Below are 17,891 nucleotides of genomic sequence, written 5' to 3'. Positions count from 1 at the left end.
GAAGGAAAATGTGTGTGATTAAAAGTTTGAAGAGCTCCAGGGTTGGCTGTACTCATCTAAAATGCTCACAAAAGGATTTAAATGAAAGCTCAGAGTCTCCCCTTTAAAATGATGCCAAACATAACAAAATAAAATATTCCAATATGTCCAATATAGATTTCGGCAATATCCGTGTTCTGCTTGATTTATACACAATATTTTCTCAACCTTAGTTTACATTATGTGTGATAACTCAAAACAGCTACTCCTGTCAGATGGCCATCATACATCATTGAAAAGCTGAGACTCCAAGCTTTCAGAAAAGGTATGGTAGCCTTTGCCACTTTTTCGGTAACGACCAACCCCTCTAGGTCACGGACTAACAGTAGAGAGTGGTTTACAGTTGATACTGATGTACCACTTGCACTAATACAAACATTATCCTTAGAATGAGTGTGTTAGGGGAAGAGGACGCTGCAGCTGTTAAGCTGGATGCAGGCATTAAATGCAGCTGGAAGTGGGCCTGGCTTAAGCTGGAGGGCAAGGTATCTGTGAAGGGACAAGAGGTGTCCTTTCATGTTGGGGATTTCTTTAAGAAAATTGACAGAGAGGGATTGGCCAGGTGTGTCCTCTGCCACAAGGACATAAATTATGCAAACAAGGGCAGCCATGCTTTGATTGCTCACGTCCAAACTGCGATACATCAGTGTACCGGAAGTACCTCCTCTGCACCACCAACGCCCGTCGCCCGACAATACCCAACCCCCACGCGTGCGCACCCTTCTCACCTTTTCAACCCCTGACCCATTTTCATGCCTGAGAAATAAATGTTTGTATCTGGGCGGCACGGTGGTGTAGTGGTTAGCGCTGTCGCCTCACAGCAAGAAGGTCCGGGTTCGAGCCCCGTGGCCGGCGAGGGCCTTTCTGTGTGGAGTTTGCATGTTCTCCCCGTGTCCGCGTGGGTTTCCTCCGGGTGCTCCGGTTTCCCCCACAGTCCAAAGACATGCAGGTTAGGTTAACTGGTGACTCTAAATTGACCGTAGGTGTGAATGTGAGTGTGAATGGTTGTCTGTGTCTATGTGTCAGCCCTGTGATGACCTGGCGGCTTGTCCAGGGTGTACCCCGCCTTTCGCCCGTAGTCAGCTGGGATAGGCTCCAGCTTGCCTGCGACCCTGTAGAACAGGATAAAGCGGCTAGAGATAATGAGATGAGATGAGATGTTTGTATCTGAGCAGCATGTTACATAAGAGAGCACTTTTCAGATTAAAAAAGAAAACATAATGAAGGTTACTGGGCTTTGGTGCAAAATGAAGAAGCGAATGTGACAGTCAAAGTGTCCAGAAGAACTGTGGCTGCTTCTGTAAGATGCTCAGTAAAACCTACAGCTCATTTCCTTATCAAACTGCACTCACTGGACCTGAGACTAAAGCAAAGGGTCGTCTCACACCAAATATCGACTATGTTTCATTTATTATGGCTTACTGATTATGGTTTTATAGTATTTTTAAATGTTGAAACATTTAATTTCATTATTTTCTAAGCTGTTTTTGGTCAACAGCATTTCTTTACATGTGCCTAAGACTTTTGCACAGGACTATATAATTGAAAGGTTGGAATATTCAAGTACACATATGACATGCAAGGGAAAGACGGGTCAAACTCATTTTGGGATTTATACAAAACTTTCGGCTAGAACTGTCCAAAAACTAATATACCGACACTGTTTATAACTCATCTCATCTCATTATCTCTAGCCGCTTTATCCTTCTACAGGGTCGCAGGCAAGCTGGAGCCTATCCCAGCTGACTACAGGTGAAAGGCGGGGTACACCCTGGACAAGTCGCCAGGTCATCACAGGGCTGACACATAGACACAGACAACCATTCACACTCACATTCACACCTACGCTCAATTTAGAGTCACCAGTTAACCTAACCTGCATGTCTTTGGACTGTGGGGGAAACCGGAGCACCCGGAGGAAACCCACGCGGACACGGGGAGAACATGCAAACTCCACACAGAAAGGCCCTCGCCGGCCACGGGGCTCGAACCCGGACCTTCTTGCTGTGAGGCGACAGCGCTAACCACTACACCACCGTGCCGCCACATCATTATGTTCTCAGTGTAAAATAAAAACATTTGGTTGAATCAGAAACCAGTTGTCGGAGTGTAAACCACTAGAGTGCGACAGGTTTGAGACTCTGGTTTTGAACATGACTCAACACCATAAATGTGTAAAGCTGGTTCAAGTATAAGATGCAAACTGACAGCTCGTTTCACCCGGACATTTCGTACCTAAGTGCATTGATTTGATTTGTGAAAGCATAAAAATATCAGTGTAATTTTTGACTTTTTTTTTTAATCCTACAAAAATGAAACTCCATCAGACTTGATGTATCGATTGTACTATATTTATTATGACAAATTTGACCAAAATGAAAAACTTAAAAATAATAATAAAAAATAAAAAAATGTTCTCTGAAGTGTTTTGTAAATTATGCACAAGAACAAGGAGTTAGAGTTTTGATCAAATTCTTCATCTGTGTGACAGTGACAAAAACCCAACTATACAGAATACACAAATATTTTTTAAAAAGTATTCATATTTTTTAAACAAACTATTATTATTGCACAAATATATGTAGTATCTCTCTCTCTCTCCCCCCCGCGTATCCAAACTCTCCAAGCTGCATGAACAGTGTGTGCAACGGTATACAGTGACAGACAAACACACAATATCAAAACATTTATGCACAAAAAGCAACAGGGATGACAATTCAGGAAAGAACATTTAAAAATTACTTGGCACACACACTAGTGGTGGAACACACTGATAGGGTCTCACACTAAGGAAAGCGCTTTTTAAACATAATGAACTATGAAGAACACAGAACATGGGTACGACTTCTATATAATCTTTGGAGTAATACAATATATATTATACACACGTCTGGAAAAGTATTATTATTAATTATTATTATTATTATTATTGAACGATATCTCGGTCTCTTGCTGTTCAACTCCACTTCCACACTTCTCCAAGGCACAGATGTTTAAAACCTGAATAGTAACCCGTCCATTTTAAAGGATGGCCCATTTGAAATAGTATTGCATGAATGCAAAATGTGCAAAACATGCTTTTAGATTTTTTTTCCTCCATATTGTGAGTATCTGTGAATTAGAGCTGCTAATGATTAAGATTATTTTAATATAGGGATATGATTTTTTTTTTCCAGTTAATCAGTTAAACCAATCACCAAATTTCACGTGAAGAATACCTCTGGGCTGAATTACACTACCGTTCAAAAGTTTGGGATCACTGAAATTTCCTTATTTTTGAAAGAAAAGCACTGTTCTTTTCAATGAAGATCACTTTAAACTAATCAGAAATCCACTCTATACATTGCTAATGTGGTAAATGACTATTCTAGCTGCAAATGTCTGGTTTTTGGTGCAATATCTCCATAGGTGTATAGAGGCCCATTTCCAGCAACTCTCACTCCAGTGTTCTAATGGTACAATGTGTTTGCTCATTGCCTCAGAAGGCTAATGGATGATTAGAAAACCCTTGTACAATCATGTTAGCACAGCTGAAAACAGTTGAGCTCTTTAGAGAAGCTATAAAACTGACCTTCCTTTGAGCAGATTGAGTTTCTGGAGCATCACATTTGTGGGGTCGATTAAATGCTCAGAATGGCCAGAAAAATGTCTTGGCTATATTTTCTATTCATTTTACAACTTATGGTGGTAAATAAAAGTGTGACTTTTCATGGAAAACACAAAATTGTCTGGGTGACCCCAAACTTTTGAACGGTAGTGTACATTGGTATGACTTTTGGTGCTGATCTGGATCACTGATCCAGAATGATCCATGAAAAATGGGAATTTTTTTTTCAATCAGTTATAACTCTCAATTTTTATGATTTTTTTTTAAAATCAGGGGTTTTTTTTTTATCCCCCACTGGCTGAAAGACCCGAAGGGGGATTATGTTGTGGGGATATCCATCCATCCATCCATCCATCCCGGGAAGGGCACCTTCTATGAAATCAACTCCTCTCACAATTTTTGGAGGAATTTCACGAAGCTTGGCAAAAGGCATTGTTATATGACAGTAATACGCATATTGCAATTTAATTTCATTTGTGAATTTTTACCAGCATTTTGACCCTTGATTAAATAACTTGTACTTTGACAGTTTCATGAGGGTGTACGTTCTTCTGAAATCAACTCCTCTCACAATTTGTGGAGGAATTTCACCAAACTTGGCAAAAAGCTTTGTTATATGACAGTTATACGCATATTGAAATTTCATTTAATTTGGGCAAATTTTTACCAGAGTTATGCCCTTGATTATTAACAAACTTGTACTTTTGGCAATTTCATCAAGGTGTGCTTGCTTTCTGAAATCAACTCCCTTCACAATTTTTGGAGGAATTTCATGTAATTTGGCAAAAAAATTATCATCCCCCATTGGTGGAGAGGCCCGAAGGGGGATTATGTCATGGCGATGTCCGTCCGTCCGTCCCGGGAAGGGAACTCACCTTCTGAAATCAACTCCTCTCACAATTTTTGAGGAATTTCACGGAACTTGACAGGATTCTTTGTCATATGTCAGTAAAACGCATATTGCAATTTTGTTCAATTCAGTCACATTTTACCAGAGTTATGGCATAGTTGCCAGCGGGGGATATTGTGCTCTCAGAGCACTCGTTTTTTTTATTTTGGTCAGGGCGGCAGGGTACAACTTTTCCTCATTAAGCGTCATTCTCTCTCTCTTGCCGTTCCGGATCTATAGAGTACGTCGACCAGACACCCCGGTTTGTAACCGCTAGCGTAAATTACTGAGACTTTAGTCACAGTCTCTATCAAAGTTTTTTTGTTTGTTTTTTTTTCTGGTTCTGTACATTTTTTTTTTTTCGCAACTATACATCAGTGTAACCATTGCACCAATGGTCTGAATCATTGAGACTGGGTTTTACCTGGAGTTCAGGTCATGATTTGTTCAATTCTGACAGTCAAATGCAATACCTGTCTCACTAATGAACACACTGATGCTTGAATCATGATGCTTGCTCCATTTGCGTGAGGTGAAACATTTTCAGTTTGAGGAATCAACTCAGATTTGACTCCTAGTTTTCAATACTTGGAATCACGGAGTCAGGGAACCAACTCGATTTTTTTTTGGGGGGGGGGATTGACTCCCTGCACTTTTTATATTTTGATGGCAACTTGATGACTACTTGTAACATCATCTATATTGTTTATGTTAAGAATAAACAATGCAACCATGACCGAAATCAAACAGCTTTGCTACGTGAGGTAGCACAGCGTGCTTCATCATGAAATTCATTGCCAATTACTTGGATCAAATTCGATCAATTTTGCTGATTAGTTGTCGAATGGAGATCTGCTCATTATGTTATGCAGTCAGTGATGAAGGCATTAAAACCTGCTGTCTGACTACACCTCCATGGATTCAATGAAATGAACTGTATAAATAAAATAAAACAAAATGCATCAACTGCTATTTAAAAAAACTGACTAAGAAGACTAATAAAGAAGTTATTACAGTATTTCCTGTGTCCTCAGAGTTAGGGGACACACTGTGCTCTCTCCCCCATGGCTGCTCTCTCAGTCCTCCAGTTGGCACCGCTGACTCAAGCCCAGGATTGAGTTGCTGATTATGAGCTGTTTGGCTCCAGCGTTGGAGTAGGCATGGCTCCAAAGGTGAAGGAATAAACTCCGCCCTAGAGCGCCGTCTCTATATTCGACTCTTCCTTTCCACCCCAGACTGCTTCCACGTTCAGCCTAGCACACGCCACCTTCTCCTGACTAACACACACACAGATCATCACACTTTCTAGAGATCAGATAAAGATTAGTCATTTTGAGTCTCAGTACACATAGAGGGGGAACGCTCTTGCTCTTCTTCACTGTGTGTAATACAACAGCTTTCCATTCACAGCATTTGTTCATCTTGTCAGTTATATCCATGATCAGGTCAACACACACACACACTATAAAACAAGAGTTTTAGAGAATGGCTTATGAATGCTTAAGCAGTACCAGTGTATTGGTGTCATCTCAGAATTACAGTATTTACACCTTTCACTCGTAGGATGGAATGTAAGCTTTAAACCTAAATGAACTCTGTACACATCTACTGTATCACACAGTACAGAGCAGCTCAATTCTCAAATCCAATTGGTCAGTATAGGTGTTGATTAATTTTCTCTAGCAGCAGCTCTGACAGAAGCTTCCTGTGGAATTCAACCACAGGTTTATATTAATGCACTCGCGAACCCTTTACACTTTCCATTTTTTCTGTAACATGACAATTTTTTTTTATTTTATTTCTTTGAAAAAGCTTTTTGTCTTAACTCCAGCAAATGGATTTCACCATGCAGGAGTGACTGGTTCTAACTGCAAAACATGATAACAGGAACTAGTGTTGTAGGACTTGAGACAGGTCTCAAGACCACTTTCTGAAGGTCTCTGTCTTGTCTCATCTGGTCATCAACCGCATTTTTACTCTGCCTTGTGTCAGTTTCAGACAGAAATGACTCGGGATTTAATTATTATACCCCCGCTCCGAAGGGGGGGTATGCTGGTTTACCTCTGTCTGTCTGAAACACCCTTTTTCTCAGCAACCACAAATCATGGCCACTTGGTACCAGACTTCAGCTTGGGGTTCTATACCGTGTATACCATTTTCAGGTCTGTCGCATATCATCTGCCTGTTTACCGACTGAATGCATGATGAAACGTATAGCATGGATTTACAAAATTTTCGTAACATTTTTCTCAGCAACTACAAATCGTAACCGCTTGATATTTGGTATCGAGCTTCAGCTTGGGGTTCTATATCGTGTATACCATTTTCAGGTCTGTCCCACATCGACTTCCTGTTTACTGACTGAATGCATTTACGAAACATATAGGGTGGATTTTGACGCTATTTCAAGAAGCAAAATGCTGTTTCAAAATGACAGTTTACCAGGATGCTGTTTGAAATCCCTGGGGAGAGACACTGCTCTTTACTTACATGTTTCAGGGTTAATTATTTGTTGAAGTCAAAATTCATAATAAGTGTCCTGTTCCTTCAATTGCTTGCATTCTGATATAAGCGAGAGCGGGCAGATACGTAAGTAAACAGTAGCTCACGGTTGATCTTGTTTCAAGACCACAACTGTGGGGATTTCACTGAATTGCCTGTGCATTGTCTGATTTATTTGTTAACATCCTTACTGTGATTGGATGTAAAATTTCTTGCTTCAAATGCAGCCAACAACGTGGCTTATTGCTAATTTGAAATTTTTCTTCCTGTTAACAGCTGTCACCCCTTCCCCCTTCACACACACTGGTCTGGTCCTGCTCTTGACTCTGTCTCGCCCTGCCTTGGTCTTGGTCTCAATACACTCTAGTCTCGGTCATGACTTGGTCTTGGTTGTAGTACTCGAAACCGGTCTCAAGAGCACTTTTTGAAGGTCTTGATCTCGTCTCGGAATTGACTGCATTTTTACTCAGTCTCGTGGACTTCACTGGTCTTGAAATAAAATCCTGAGTCCTCTATGTCCAAGACTGACACAACTGCAAGGATTTCATTAAATTGACTGTGCACCATCTGATTTATTTGTTAACATCCTTCCTGTGATTGGATGTAAAATTTCCTGCTTCAAATGCAACCGATAACATGACTCATTGCTAATTTGAAATTTTTCTTCCTGTTAACAGCTGCCACCCCCCTTCACATACACTTGTGTCGCCCTGGTCTTGACTCAGTCTTGCCCTGCCTTGGTCTTTGTCTTGACTTGAGCTCAACCCCACAAAGTCTTGGTCTTGTTAGACTTTGATCTTGGTCCTGCCTTGGTCTCGGTTTAGGTGGTCTAGACTACACCACTAAGGGCCTCTGCATGCTCTTGCGACAAGGCTTTCGCAGATAGCTTTTCGCAGACAGTTGTAATTTATCATTGAGCGGGGAGTAATAGGCGTGCGCGATGTTATTCACCGCCACAACGCAAGGGGGAGTGAAGTCACGAAATCGCTAGGAGTAGTTGGTGGGTGTGGTTAGTGGAGTGTTTATCCTCCGGTTACTTATAATGACTAGAACTGGAGTCGTATAGATGTACGTACTTCCTCACTTCCTCGATCAACCGCTCTTCGTGCTGCTCCATCTTCGCTTGTGTTTTTAAAAATGGCAGTCGTGAAAACAAAACAAACCGGGAAAGTAGGGAAGCGGAAGTGCGTGTACAGCAGATGTAGAGTGGACCAATCAGACCCCTCTTGTCTGCAACGCTGTCTGCGAGGCTTCTGCGGTGGTCACAATTTTTGGGAGGTGCGCGCAGAGCGTCTGCGAAGGTGGGGGAGCTACGCAGACGCCATCTGCGACACCATCTGCAAGGACTGCGTTGTCAGCATAAATTGGCCTTAAGGCTACAGGTCACACTACAGCTTGGGATGGGCTTGCAACTACTTGGCGATGAAAAATTGCTAGCATTGCCACCAATCATGCAATGCATGATGAATGTTCTCTGAGCTTCATGAGTTGTTTATTGGTGTCTCCGTCTCGTGAGTGGCCAAAAACATTGCAAAAAAATTCAATGCATGGATTGAAATTTGGTGGTTATGGCGATGTTTTCATTGGCAAACTATGTGGCAAATACTCGCAGATTGGTTTGGGAATACTTCCCAAAGCTTGGAGAAGCATCACTACCAAATGCTTCATTTTCATTGATAACCCATCACAAAGCATCGTGAGCTGTAGTGTGGCCATAGCCTAACAGGAACTAACCTGTTTTGCCAGCATTCCAATACATTAAAGGTAGCTATAAATGGATAAAAAAGTATAACATCATTCATTCGTATAACAAATTCAAATATTGTATTAGTTGGCAAATTTCAGTGGTATAAGAGTAATAAAACACTTCAGGACATGCAGTCATAGGAAAATAGTCAACTTCAAGGTGGTGAAAATAACTGCATTTTGTATCAGGCTGCAACACGCCACCCCGCTGTTGATTATTTTTCTGTAACAGCACACTCTCAAGTGTTTTATTCATTATAAAAATCACTTGTTCTCAAAGTGGGGTGTATGAAGCACGGCCAGGGGTCTGTTATTTACAGTGCTGGAAATTACATCCCACATCATCAAAATTATTATATTTAGGGGTCCAAGCACCAGTGTCAACTCAGACCTATTGTGTCCTTTTGGTGGAAAGTTTAGAAGTAGAAAGCTTTTAAAGAAGCCTTTATTTGCTCACATATACACTCAAGCACAGTAAAATTCCTCCTCTGCATTCAACCCAATGAAGCAGTGAACACACACATGCACACTCAAGTGAGCAATGAGCGCACACACACATACCCAGAGCAGTGGGCAGCTATGCTACAGCACCTAGGGAGCAGTTGGGGGTTAGGTGCCTTGCTCAAGGGCACTTCAGCCATGATACTGAGGTTTAACTTAATCGCACTAACGTGCGATTTTTGGCATTTCCCAAATTGCTGCGGTTTTTTTTTGTTCATGGAGAAAGACGCACGTTGGCCGTAAGTTTGTCTTGCAACCTGAAAAAAACGTAAGTGCCCATAGAGTTTGTTTGACATGACAAAGAACCTCTGCGGCCAGTCTACGGCTTGAAAATCAGCACGTCACACGCGCGCCCTCCGTGCGTTTCTTGCACGTAGACCGGCCGTAGGAGCACGTATGGCCGGTTGTGACCGAGGCTTTAAGGAAGAGCTAGGTTATGGAGGGCTTTGAAGGTGAGTAGTAGAATTTTATACTTAATTCGGGACAGAACAGGTAGCCAGTGAAGCTGAGAAAGAATAGGGATGATATGAGCAGATCGTTTGGTATGGGAGATGAGTCTCACTGCAGCGTTCTGAATGTATTGTAATCTTTGAAGGGATTTAGTAATGGACCAAAAACAAATATCTTCAATAACAAAACAAAAGCTCTGAGGTAATCAATGCGCTCCACCATCTTGTTCAAGAACCCGTTCCCTGTTGGTCCGACAGAGGTGTCTGAGAGAACCCTGAAGGTTCTGTGTAGAAACTCTAGGAAAAAAAACCTTTAAAAAAAAAGCTACAATTGTGGTCAGAAGTTTACATACAGTGACATGAATGTCATCTTGAATATGAATGTCATGGCAATATTTGAGCTTTCAGTAATTCCTCTGAAGTTAAAAAAAAATTCAGAGAAAAAAACCAATAGAATTTATTGCACAAGTTTTAATTTTCTTTGGGTTTTCTGAAATCAACACAGGGTCAAAATGATACATGCATGGTCAGAAATTTACATATGCTCACTTAGATTATTAATTCAGAGGGGCTGAAACTTCCAAAATGTCTCTTATCTTGCCAAGGCTGAGGTCTCTTAACTTCCTGTTAGTGATCATGATTGACTACAGCTGGTAGCTTCTCTGTGCCTTCATAAAAAGGGTTTGTTTACAGCACTCATTGGATTGACCAACACACAGTAAAACAAGAAAGTCCAAGGAGTTCAGTCCAGATCTGAGAAAGAGGATCACAGATATACACAACTCCAGAATGTCTCTTGGAGCCATTTCTAAACAACTGCAAGTTCCAAGATCTGTTCAAACAATTGTATCCAAGTTATTGTGAGGTGTAGTCACTTTTCCAAGCCACTTAGCTTCAAGAAAACCCAAACTGTCACCCTCAGCTAAAAGGAAATTGGTTTGAATGGTCAGGAATGACCTGGGAACCACCATGGCACAGCCCTGCCATGAACTGGAAGCTGATGGATCACTGTCTACAGTTCAGATCACCATGGACTAAAAGACTGCTATCCAAGAAATAACCCCCTGCTCCAAAATTGACACCTTCAAGCTTAACTAAAGTTTGAAGCTGACCACACAGACAAAGAAGAAGCCTTCTGGAGGATAGCTGCATGGTCAGATGAGACAAAGATTGAGTTGTTTGGCCACAATGACCACCATGTACAGAGGGACACTGTACCAGCTGGTGGTGGTGGTAGGATCATCATGCTCTGGGGCTGTTTTGCTGCCAGTGGAACTGGTTCATTGCACAAAGTGGATGAAATAATGAAGAAGGAGGACTACCTCAGAATTCTTCAGCATAAACCATCAGAAACTTGAACACGACTTGCGACTTGAGAGGTACAACAGGACAATGAACCCAAACATGCATCAGAGCTGGTTGTGGAGGATAAAGCAGGCTAACATTAAGCTTAAAACAAGTACTGACTTCAAACCTATTGAAAATATATGGACCGTGCTTATAAGTCGAGTCCATGTCAAGAAAAAAAAATATTTAATTAAACTCGACCAATTCTACCATGAAGAGTTGTGAAATATCCAACCAGAATTCTGCCAGAAGCTTGTTCATGATAAACAAAAATGTTTGGTCAAGGTGAATCTTGTGAAGAGACATTTTACCCAAATATTAGGCATGCTGTATGTATATTTTTGACCCTGTGTTGATTTCAGAAAACCCAAAGAAAATTAAAACTTGTGCACCAAATTCTAGTTTTTTTTTTTATTTAAAGATGCATGCTATACATTCTGCCACAGAAAAAGAACAGTTCAAAGAAATTACTGAAAGCCCAAATATTGCCATGACATTCATATCCAAGATGACATTCATGTCACTGTATGTAAACTTCTGACCACAAGTGTATAAACTATTAACTATCCAAAACAAGTGTTTCCAGGCAAAACAAACCTCGCCCGGCAGCACTTATTTTATACCTATATGTTGATAATGGTAATATTTCTCAATCATCAGCTGTCAGCTTATAGTCCTATGAAAATCCATGACCTTGAATGTGACATTTCAAAGTCATTCAAGGTCAAAGATCATGGTGCCAAATGAAAGCCCATATGGCACTTCCTATAAGTTGATAATGGTAAATATCTATCTACCATCAACCGTTTTCAAGTTACAGCCCTCTGAAAAGTTGTGGCCTTGAGTTTGACCACTCAAGGTCAAAGAGCATGGTGCCAAATGAAAGGCCATATGGGAGTTCCTATATGCTCATAATAGTAAACATTTGTCTATCAGCAACCGTTTTTGAGTTATAATGGAAAATATGTTATTCTGACCGAAAAGTTGACCTTTCCGGTGACCTTGACCTTCACCTTGACCTGATTACCCCCAAAATTTAATCAGGTAATCTATGGACTATTGCCCACCTACGCTGAAAATTTGAAGTCAATCGGTGCAACCGTCTAGACACTAGATTGTTAACAGTCAGACACACAAACAAACAAACTGCACTGATTACAATACCTCACCCCGCTTACTCTGTCGCGGGCGAGGTAAAAATACCCATGAGGAAGTGACCACAAACACTACATTAACTTTTACCCATGCAGGTTAACCAGCTATTCAAGGTTAAAGCTGTGTATCTTTAGGAATATTTTAAGGGTAAACTGGGGTAAAAAACATTTTTCTCATAATATACTCAATTTTTTTTTTACCTTCATTTCTGATTTCTTATTCAACACTCAGAGCCTCACTGAAATTTTCAGACATTTCTTTACTTCAGAGCTTAAGGACCAGTGTCTTCTTTCATTGTATTGTATTGAATAGTTAACAAGTTTACTCAACTTGGGCCCTGTCAGATTATGGTTGTAGTAACTTCGTATCACCACTTGGTGGCGCTTTTCTCTGCTGTATTTATGAGTTTGCAGTGATGAAGCTTTCCAGCAGGAGGCACTCACCTACCACATCGAGCCTGCCGTGGAATCTTCAGCACATTCCCTCCTCCTCCTCTTCCTCCTTTGTATACGAGTCCCGCCTCTGCCTCAGCCTCTTCCTCTTCCTCCGTCAACTGCTCAGCTTCCTGTAGATGAGCAAAGTGTCCAGTTTATGTCAAGTCATGAGTCAGAAGAATATTCTCTGACTGATACAAACCACAAAATCGGTATATGTTACCAAACAAACATTATATGGAAGGTATATGAAAAAATAAAGACCGGTGATGAGTAAACTACGTCCTTGATCTCGCATATCTACCAGCCCTTGAGGGCAAAATATATTCACTAGTCACATCTATTTAGTAACACACTCACTGTGCATTTTACTAGGAACACTATATGAATACTAATACTGGGCAGGCAGGGCCTCCTTTGCTCTCAAAACAACCTCAATTCTTCATGGCTTGAATTCCACAAGATGTTGGAATCATTCCTTTGAGATTCTGGTCCATGTTGAGGAGATCATGCATCACACAGTTCCTTCAGATTTTTCATGTTGTGAATCTCCAGTTCTGCCACTTCACAAAGATATACTGGATTCAGATCTGGTGCCTGGGAAGATCCCTAAAGAACATTGTACTCATTGCCATTGGATTGGCTCCCTGTCATCTCAGGTGTACCACAGGGATCCATATTAGGGCCTTTATTGTTTCTGGTTTACGTCGATGACCAACCTGAATACATTAGTCATGGATCAACTCCTGTTTGCTGATGATTCAAAGCTGTACAAAACTATAGACACTAAGTTCTTCAAGTTGTCTTCAAAAATGATCTCGAGGGGATAAATGAATGGAGCATGGACTGGGCTATGACCTTTAATGTTATCAAGTGCAAGACGTTCCATATCTCCAGAAAAACGAAATCAAGTGGGGGCCCCGGAATGTACAATCTTGGCGATCACCAATTGCATACAATACCTAATATAAAGGATTTTGGTGTAACGATCTCAAATGACCTTGATTGGTCTGAACACATTGAAGACATTGTTTGCAAAGCCAACAATGTTCTTGGACTGGTTAAAAGGGTGTGCAAGGATATTAAGGACAAAGACAGTCAAAAGCTCCTTTACTGCTTGCTAGTTAGACCATGTCTCGAATATGTTTGTGGGAATCACAATAAACAATTGTCATGTTCACGAACTAGGTTGAGATGACATTTCCTTTATGACATGGTGCATTATCATGCTGGAAGTAGCCATTAGAAGATGGTAAATTGTGGCCATGAAGTGCTGTACACGATCAACAACAATACACAAATATGCTATTGCATTCAAACGATGATTGATTGGTAAGAACAGGTCCAATGTGTGCCAAGAAAACATTCCCCACAGCATTACACAACCCCCACCAGCCTGGATTGGCAGGTTTGGTCTATGGATTCGTGCTGTTGGCACCAAATTCTGTTTTGTTTGCTAACGTCATGTTACACTAGCATCAATTCCAGCAGTTAACATAAATTGAATAGTCAAATTCAAGGTAACGGCTATTTACTTGATGATCCAAGAGTGTACAATACACAATTTACTGCTTTATTTAATTTAATAAATGCTGGATTTTTTTTTCATTCTGGACGCTTCCTCTGTACCTGTTTAGCTTTCTTGTTCTTCTTGTCATCTTCTGTTTTCTTTTTGCTCTCGGGCATCAGGTCATCTAGCCAGCTCAGCTCTCGCTTCGTGAAGCAGAAATCCAGCAGCTTTCGCACAAACACCAACGCCAACACCTGAGACATGGAGCAGCTTATAAACAGAGTGTCCCTGAACAACATTTTCTCAACAGACCACAAATGGCAGAGTTTTGATCCAACTCTTTTGTTCCATAGCACAATTTAAAAACAAAACAAAACAGGAGGTTCATTAGTTTGCTTCTAAACAGCTAAAGCACGATGAACCATCTCTTGCTTGTACCAAGCATACAGATGCTTCTCCACAGGAAAAGAAAATAAAGCCAGACAACCAAACAAAGAAATATCAATATGGTTAGGTGATTTTCATTTCTGAGCCACTGCAAACACTGTTGTGGAGAGGTGGGTCAAACCACACCATGAAGCCATGACCTTTAAAGCTCCATGTCATCACTAAACATCCATTGTGTGCTGGAACGATGGTGAACCTCCTTCAAAGAAAATTATATCAATATACAGTGAGCTCCAAAAGTCTGAGACACGCTGAAAATCTGGATTTTTTTTTCTCATTTAAAATTGGAAATAAACAGATGTTTTAGTATATTAAAATATTTAAAACAAAGTAAATGTTCAATATCTTGAATAAATAATATTTAATATTCAGCTCTATTTCGAGGTTCCTATTTAAATGGAAGCAAATGAGTCACATTTATCATGTTAAATGTATTTATATACATGTATTAGTTATATAAATTTATTTTATATACATTTGGATATACATTTAGTCTATTATTATTTTATTTTAATTATATTATTTATATACATATGTATATACACATTTCATTTTTTAATTTAATTTTATTTATTAAATATTATTTATATTATTTAACATGATTTTATATAATTTATATACATGCATTATTTATACATATTTATTTCATTTATATATTATTTTAGTTTGTGTATAAATATATATATATATATATATATATATATATATATATATATATATATATATATATATATATATTCACACATACTGTATACATACACACGCATACATTTATTTATTTAATTTTATACTTTTATTTTAGATTATTTTTGGGTATGTCATACTGTATTTATATACAGTATGACATACACTTATAATGAAAGAAATCTTTTACTTGACATTGTTTGGAAATATTTTCATCTAATGCATCAATAAATGTAAACATAGCAATATACAAGTCATATAATGATAACCTGGAGACAGACACACACACACACACACACACACACCGCTAAGTAAGAAAAGACCACAACAGAGTTCCATTTGCTGGGTTTCAGTCATGTGACTTTTCTTAGCGGTTTTACCGGAAGTGAATAGCTGGTGGTCTAAACGGCTGTCGTAGTGCAAACAACTAGTGATAACTTATCAGAGTACGCTCGTAATCTAGAAGCCACTGCTGGCTTTAGATATATTCAGAAGATTGCTGTATGCAATGGAATCGACCCCTGCAGTCTGGGAAAGAAGGATTTGTCATACGATCTCGAAAATGACCCTTCAGTCAAGTTCCCCGACATCTCGAACTATCTGGTGTTGCAGACGTCATTCTACACCGCAAAACAGATGAAAGCGTGGAAGAGTATGGAGGCTTACAACTTTTTTGTATGTGGCTGAGTAAAGGACCTCGCTATCAAGTTGCTGCCCAATGAATCCTGTATTGTTTTTGCCTGTGTAAGTATGTTTTTTTTAAGCTTTTCATTCACGTCTTTTCAACGAAGCACTGCAAATTGAAGTGTAAGCAAACAACAGTTCTCTTGATTCTCACTTGTGTTGGCTCTTATCTCTCAGGTAAATCATTCACAAAGATCATCAGAAACCCCTTTAAAGACCTGGATCTTAGTTAAACAAGACGGAGAAGTGATCATGGCGCATTGTAACTGTACGGCTGGGGAAGAATTTTGTCGCGACCTTCATGCATATGGACTTTGTGAGGAGTAAACAAAGAAATAGCTGGGGACTTTAGCAGTTCATGACGAAAAAAAGTAGCATAACATAACATATGGCAAGAAAAATACTTGGAAAACACTTAGGACGGGACTCCCTAAAGTGAATGACGCATGAAATGGAATGACGAATGACAGCTAGTGATCTGAACAATAAATGGTCCCTTGTCATTCAGATTCTTATAAATGGAATAACGATTGAAATGTAGGTGGAATGACATGCTTTCAGCTCATGAAATGGAATGACATTGTTTCTAAGTGGAATGACATACTTTTAGGTTATGTTATCAGTGATATCACCTTTTACAAATGGAATGACAGCGTTTCCAGGTGGAATGACATACTTTAAGCTAATGTTATCAGTGATATCCCCTTTTACAAATGGAATGACAGTGTTTTTAGGTGGAATGACATACTTTGAGGCAATGTTATCAGTGATATCACCTATAACCTAACCCTAACCCTAGAAACAATGTCATTCCATTTGTTAATTTGATATCACTGATAACATTGCCTCAAAGTATGTCATTCCACCTAGAAACCTTATCATTCCATTTGTAAAAGGTGATATCACTGACAACATTAGCTCAAAGTAAGTCAATACATATAGAAACCCTGTCATTCCATTTGTAAAAGCTGATATCCCACCAAGCACCCACTTATCTTATCCTAGGGAGGTCTAAAACTAAAGATTTCAATCGTTATTCCATTTGTAAGAATCTGAATGACAAGTGACCATTTATTGTTCAAATTTACTACCTGTCATTCGTCATTCCATTTCATGCGTCATTCACTTTAGGGAGTCCTCTTAGGACATAGCTGAGAGGGAAATACAAACCTTTCACCAAGTGATCACTGCAAACTTGAGCATGCTTCAACTCAGCTCCCTTCAATTTCACTGAGAGGTTCAAAAGCCACCATTCTTGACATCTTTTTGTGAAATCCTGTGTTCGTTCACCCTTTTTTATTAGTTCATAAGGGAACCCTGAAGAAACTTTTATCAGTTTCAAAGTTTGAACGATTCAAACAACTTAAAACAATGCAAGCGTAAGGCATTTTTCATGCGAGCAATGAACCTTCTCCGTACAAACGCTTTGTCAACTGAGCTTTAGTAGACCACCAGCTAACGTTTTGAATAACTAATGAGGCGGATGTGACATCACGTGAAACCCAGCAATATCAGAGAATAATATTCCGACGTGGTGTAGCATGTTATCTGTTTCTTTAGACAAGTTATTCTTGTATGTTCTGTGTACGCTGAATAAGACTGTAATAAGCCTGCTAATACCATCATGGGGAAGATGACGCGGGCAGCCGAGGCTTTGATGACCCAAAGCAGAACCAGACATGTGAGCTGCACCAGCGTGAAGACGTGAACCTTCCACAGCGGCACGTAACGCAGGTAGATCAGATCAGGCTGGTGCTTCGCCGGCATACCAAACAACTTTATCCTGTCAAAGAACTGAGAGAGGTGAAGAGAAGGGACAGAATGTTGTTATGATTATGACATTCTTCACTAACAGAAGTCCATCAGCTGTTATTATATGAGTAGTAAGTATCCCATG

General features: G+C 39.8%; 1 protein-coding gene across 3 annotated transcripts in view; it reads right to left on the bottom strand.

The window, feature by feature from the left end:
- Positions 1 to 2,384: 2,384 nt before the first annotated feature.
- Positions 2,385 to 17,891, bottom strand: part of LOC132882073 (sodium bicarbonate cotransporter 3-like) — a 118,942-nt gene continuing 103,435 nt past the window's right edge. For 2 of the 3 annotated variants that reach the window (XM_060915303.1, XM_060915301.1), the window contains exons 22-25: positions 17,615 to 17,788; positions 14,299 to 14,433; positions 12,679 to 12,800; positions 2,385 to 5,812 (exon numbers count right to left, since the gene is read on the bottom strand). In XM_060915303.1, coding sequence (XP_060771286.1) covers positions 5,728 to 5,812; positions 12,679 to 12,800; positions 14,299 to 14,433; positions 17,615 to 17,788 — 516 coding nt within the window. In that variant the 3' untranslated portion in view covers positions 2,385 to 5,727. The remainder of the gene's footprint in view (positions 5,813 to 12,678; positions 12,801 to 14,298; positions 14,434 to 17,614; positions 17,789 to 17,891) is intronic. The other variant, XM_060915302.1, reaches the window with a different exon arrangement.

Source organism: Neoarius graeffei, chromosome 2 (genome assembly GCF_027579695.1).
Source record: "Neoarius graeffei isolate fNeoGra1 chromosome 2, fNeoGra1.pri, whole genome shotgun sequence".
Lineage (NCBI taxonomy): Eukaryota > Metazoa > Chordata > Actinopteri > Siluriformes > Ariidae > Neoarius > Neoarius graeffei.
The sequence above is the reverse complement of the archived record's forward strand: the minus strand, read 5'-3'. Positions and strand labels throughout refer to the sequence as shown.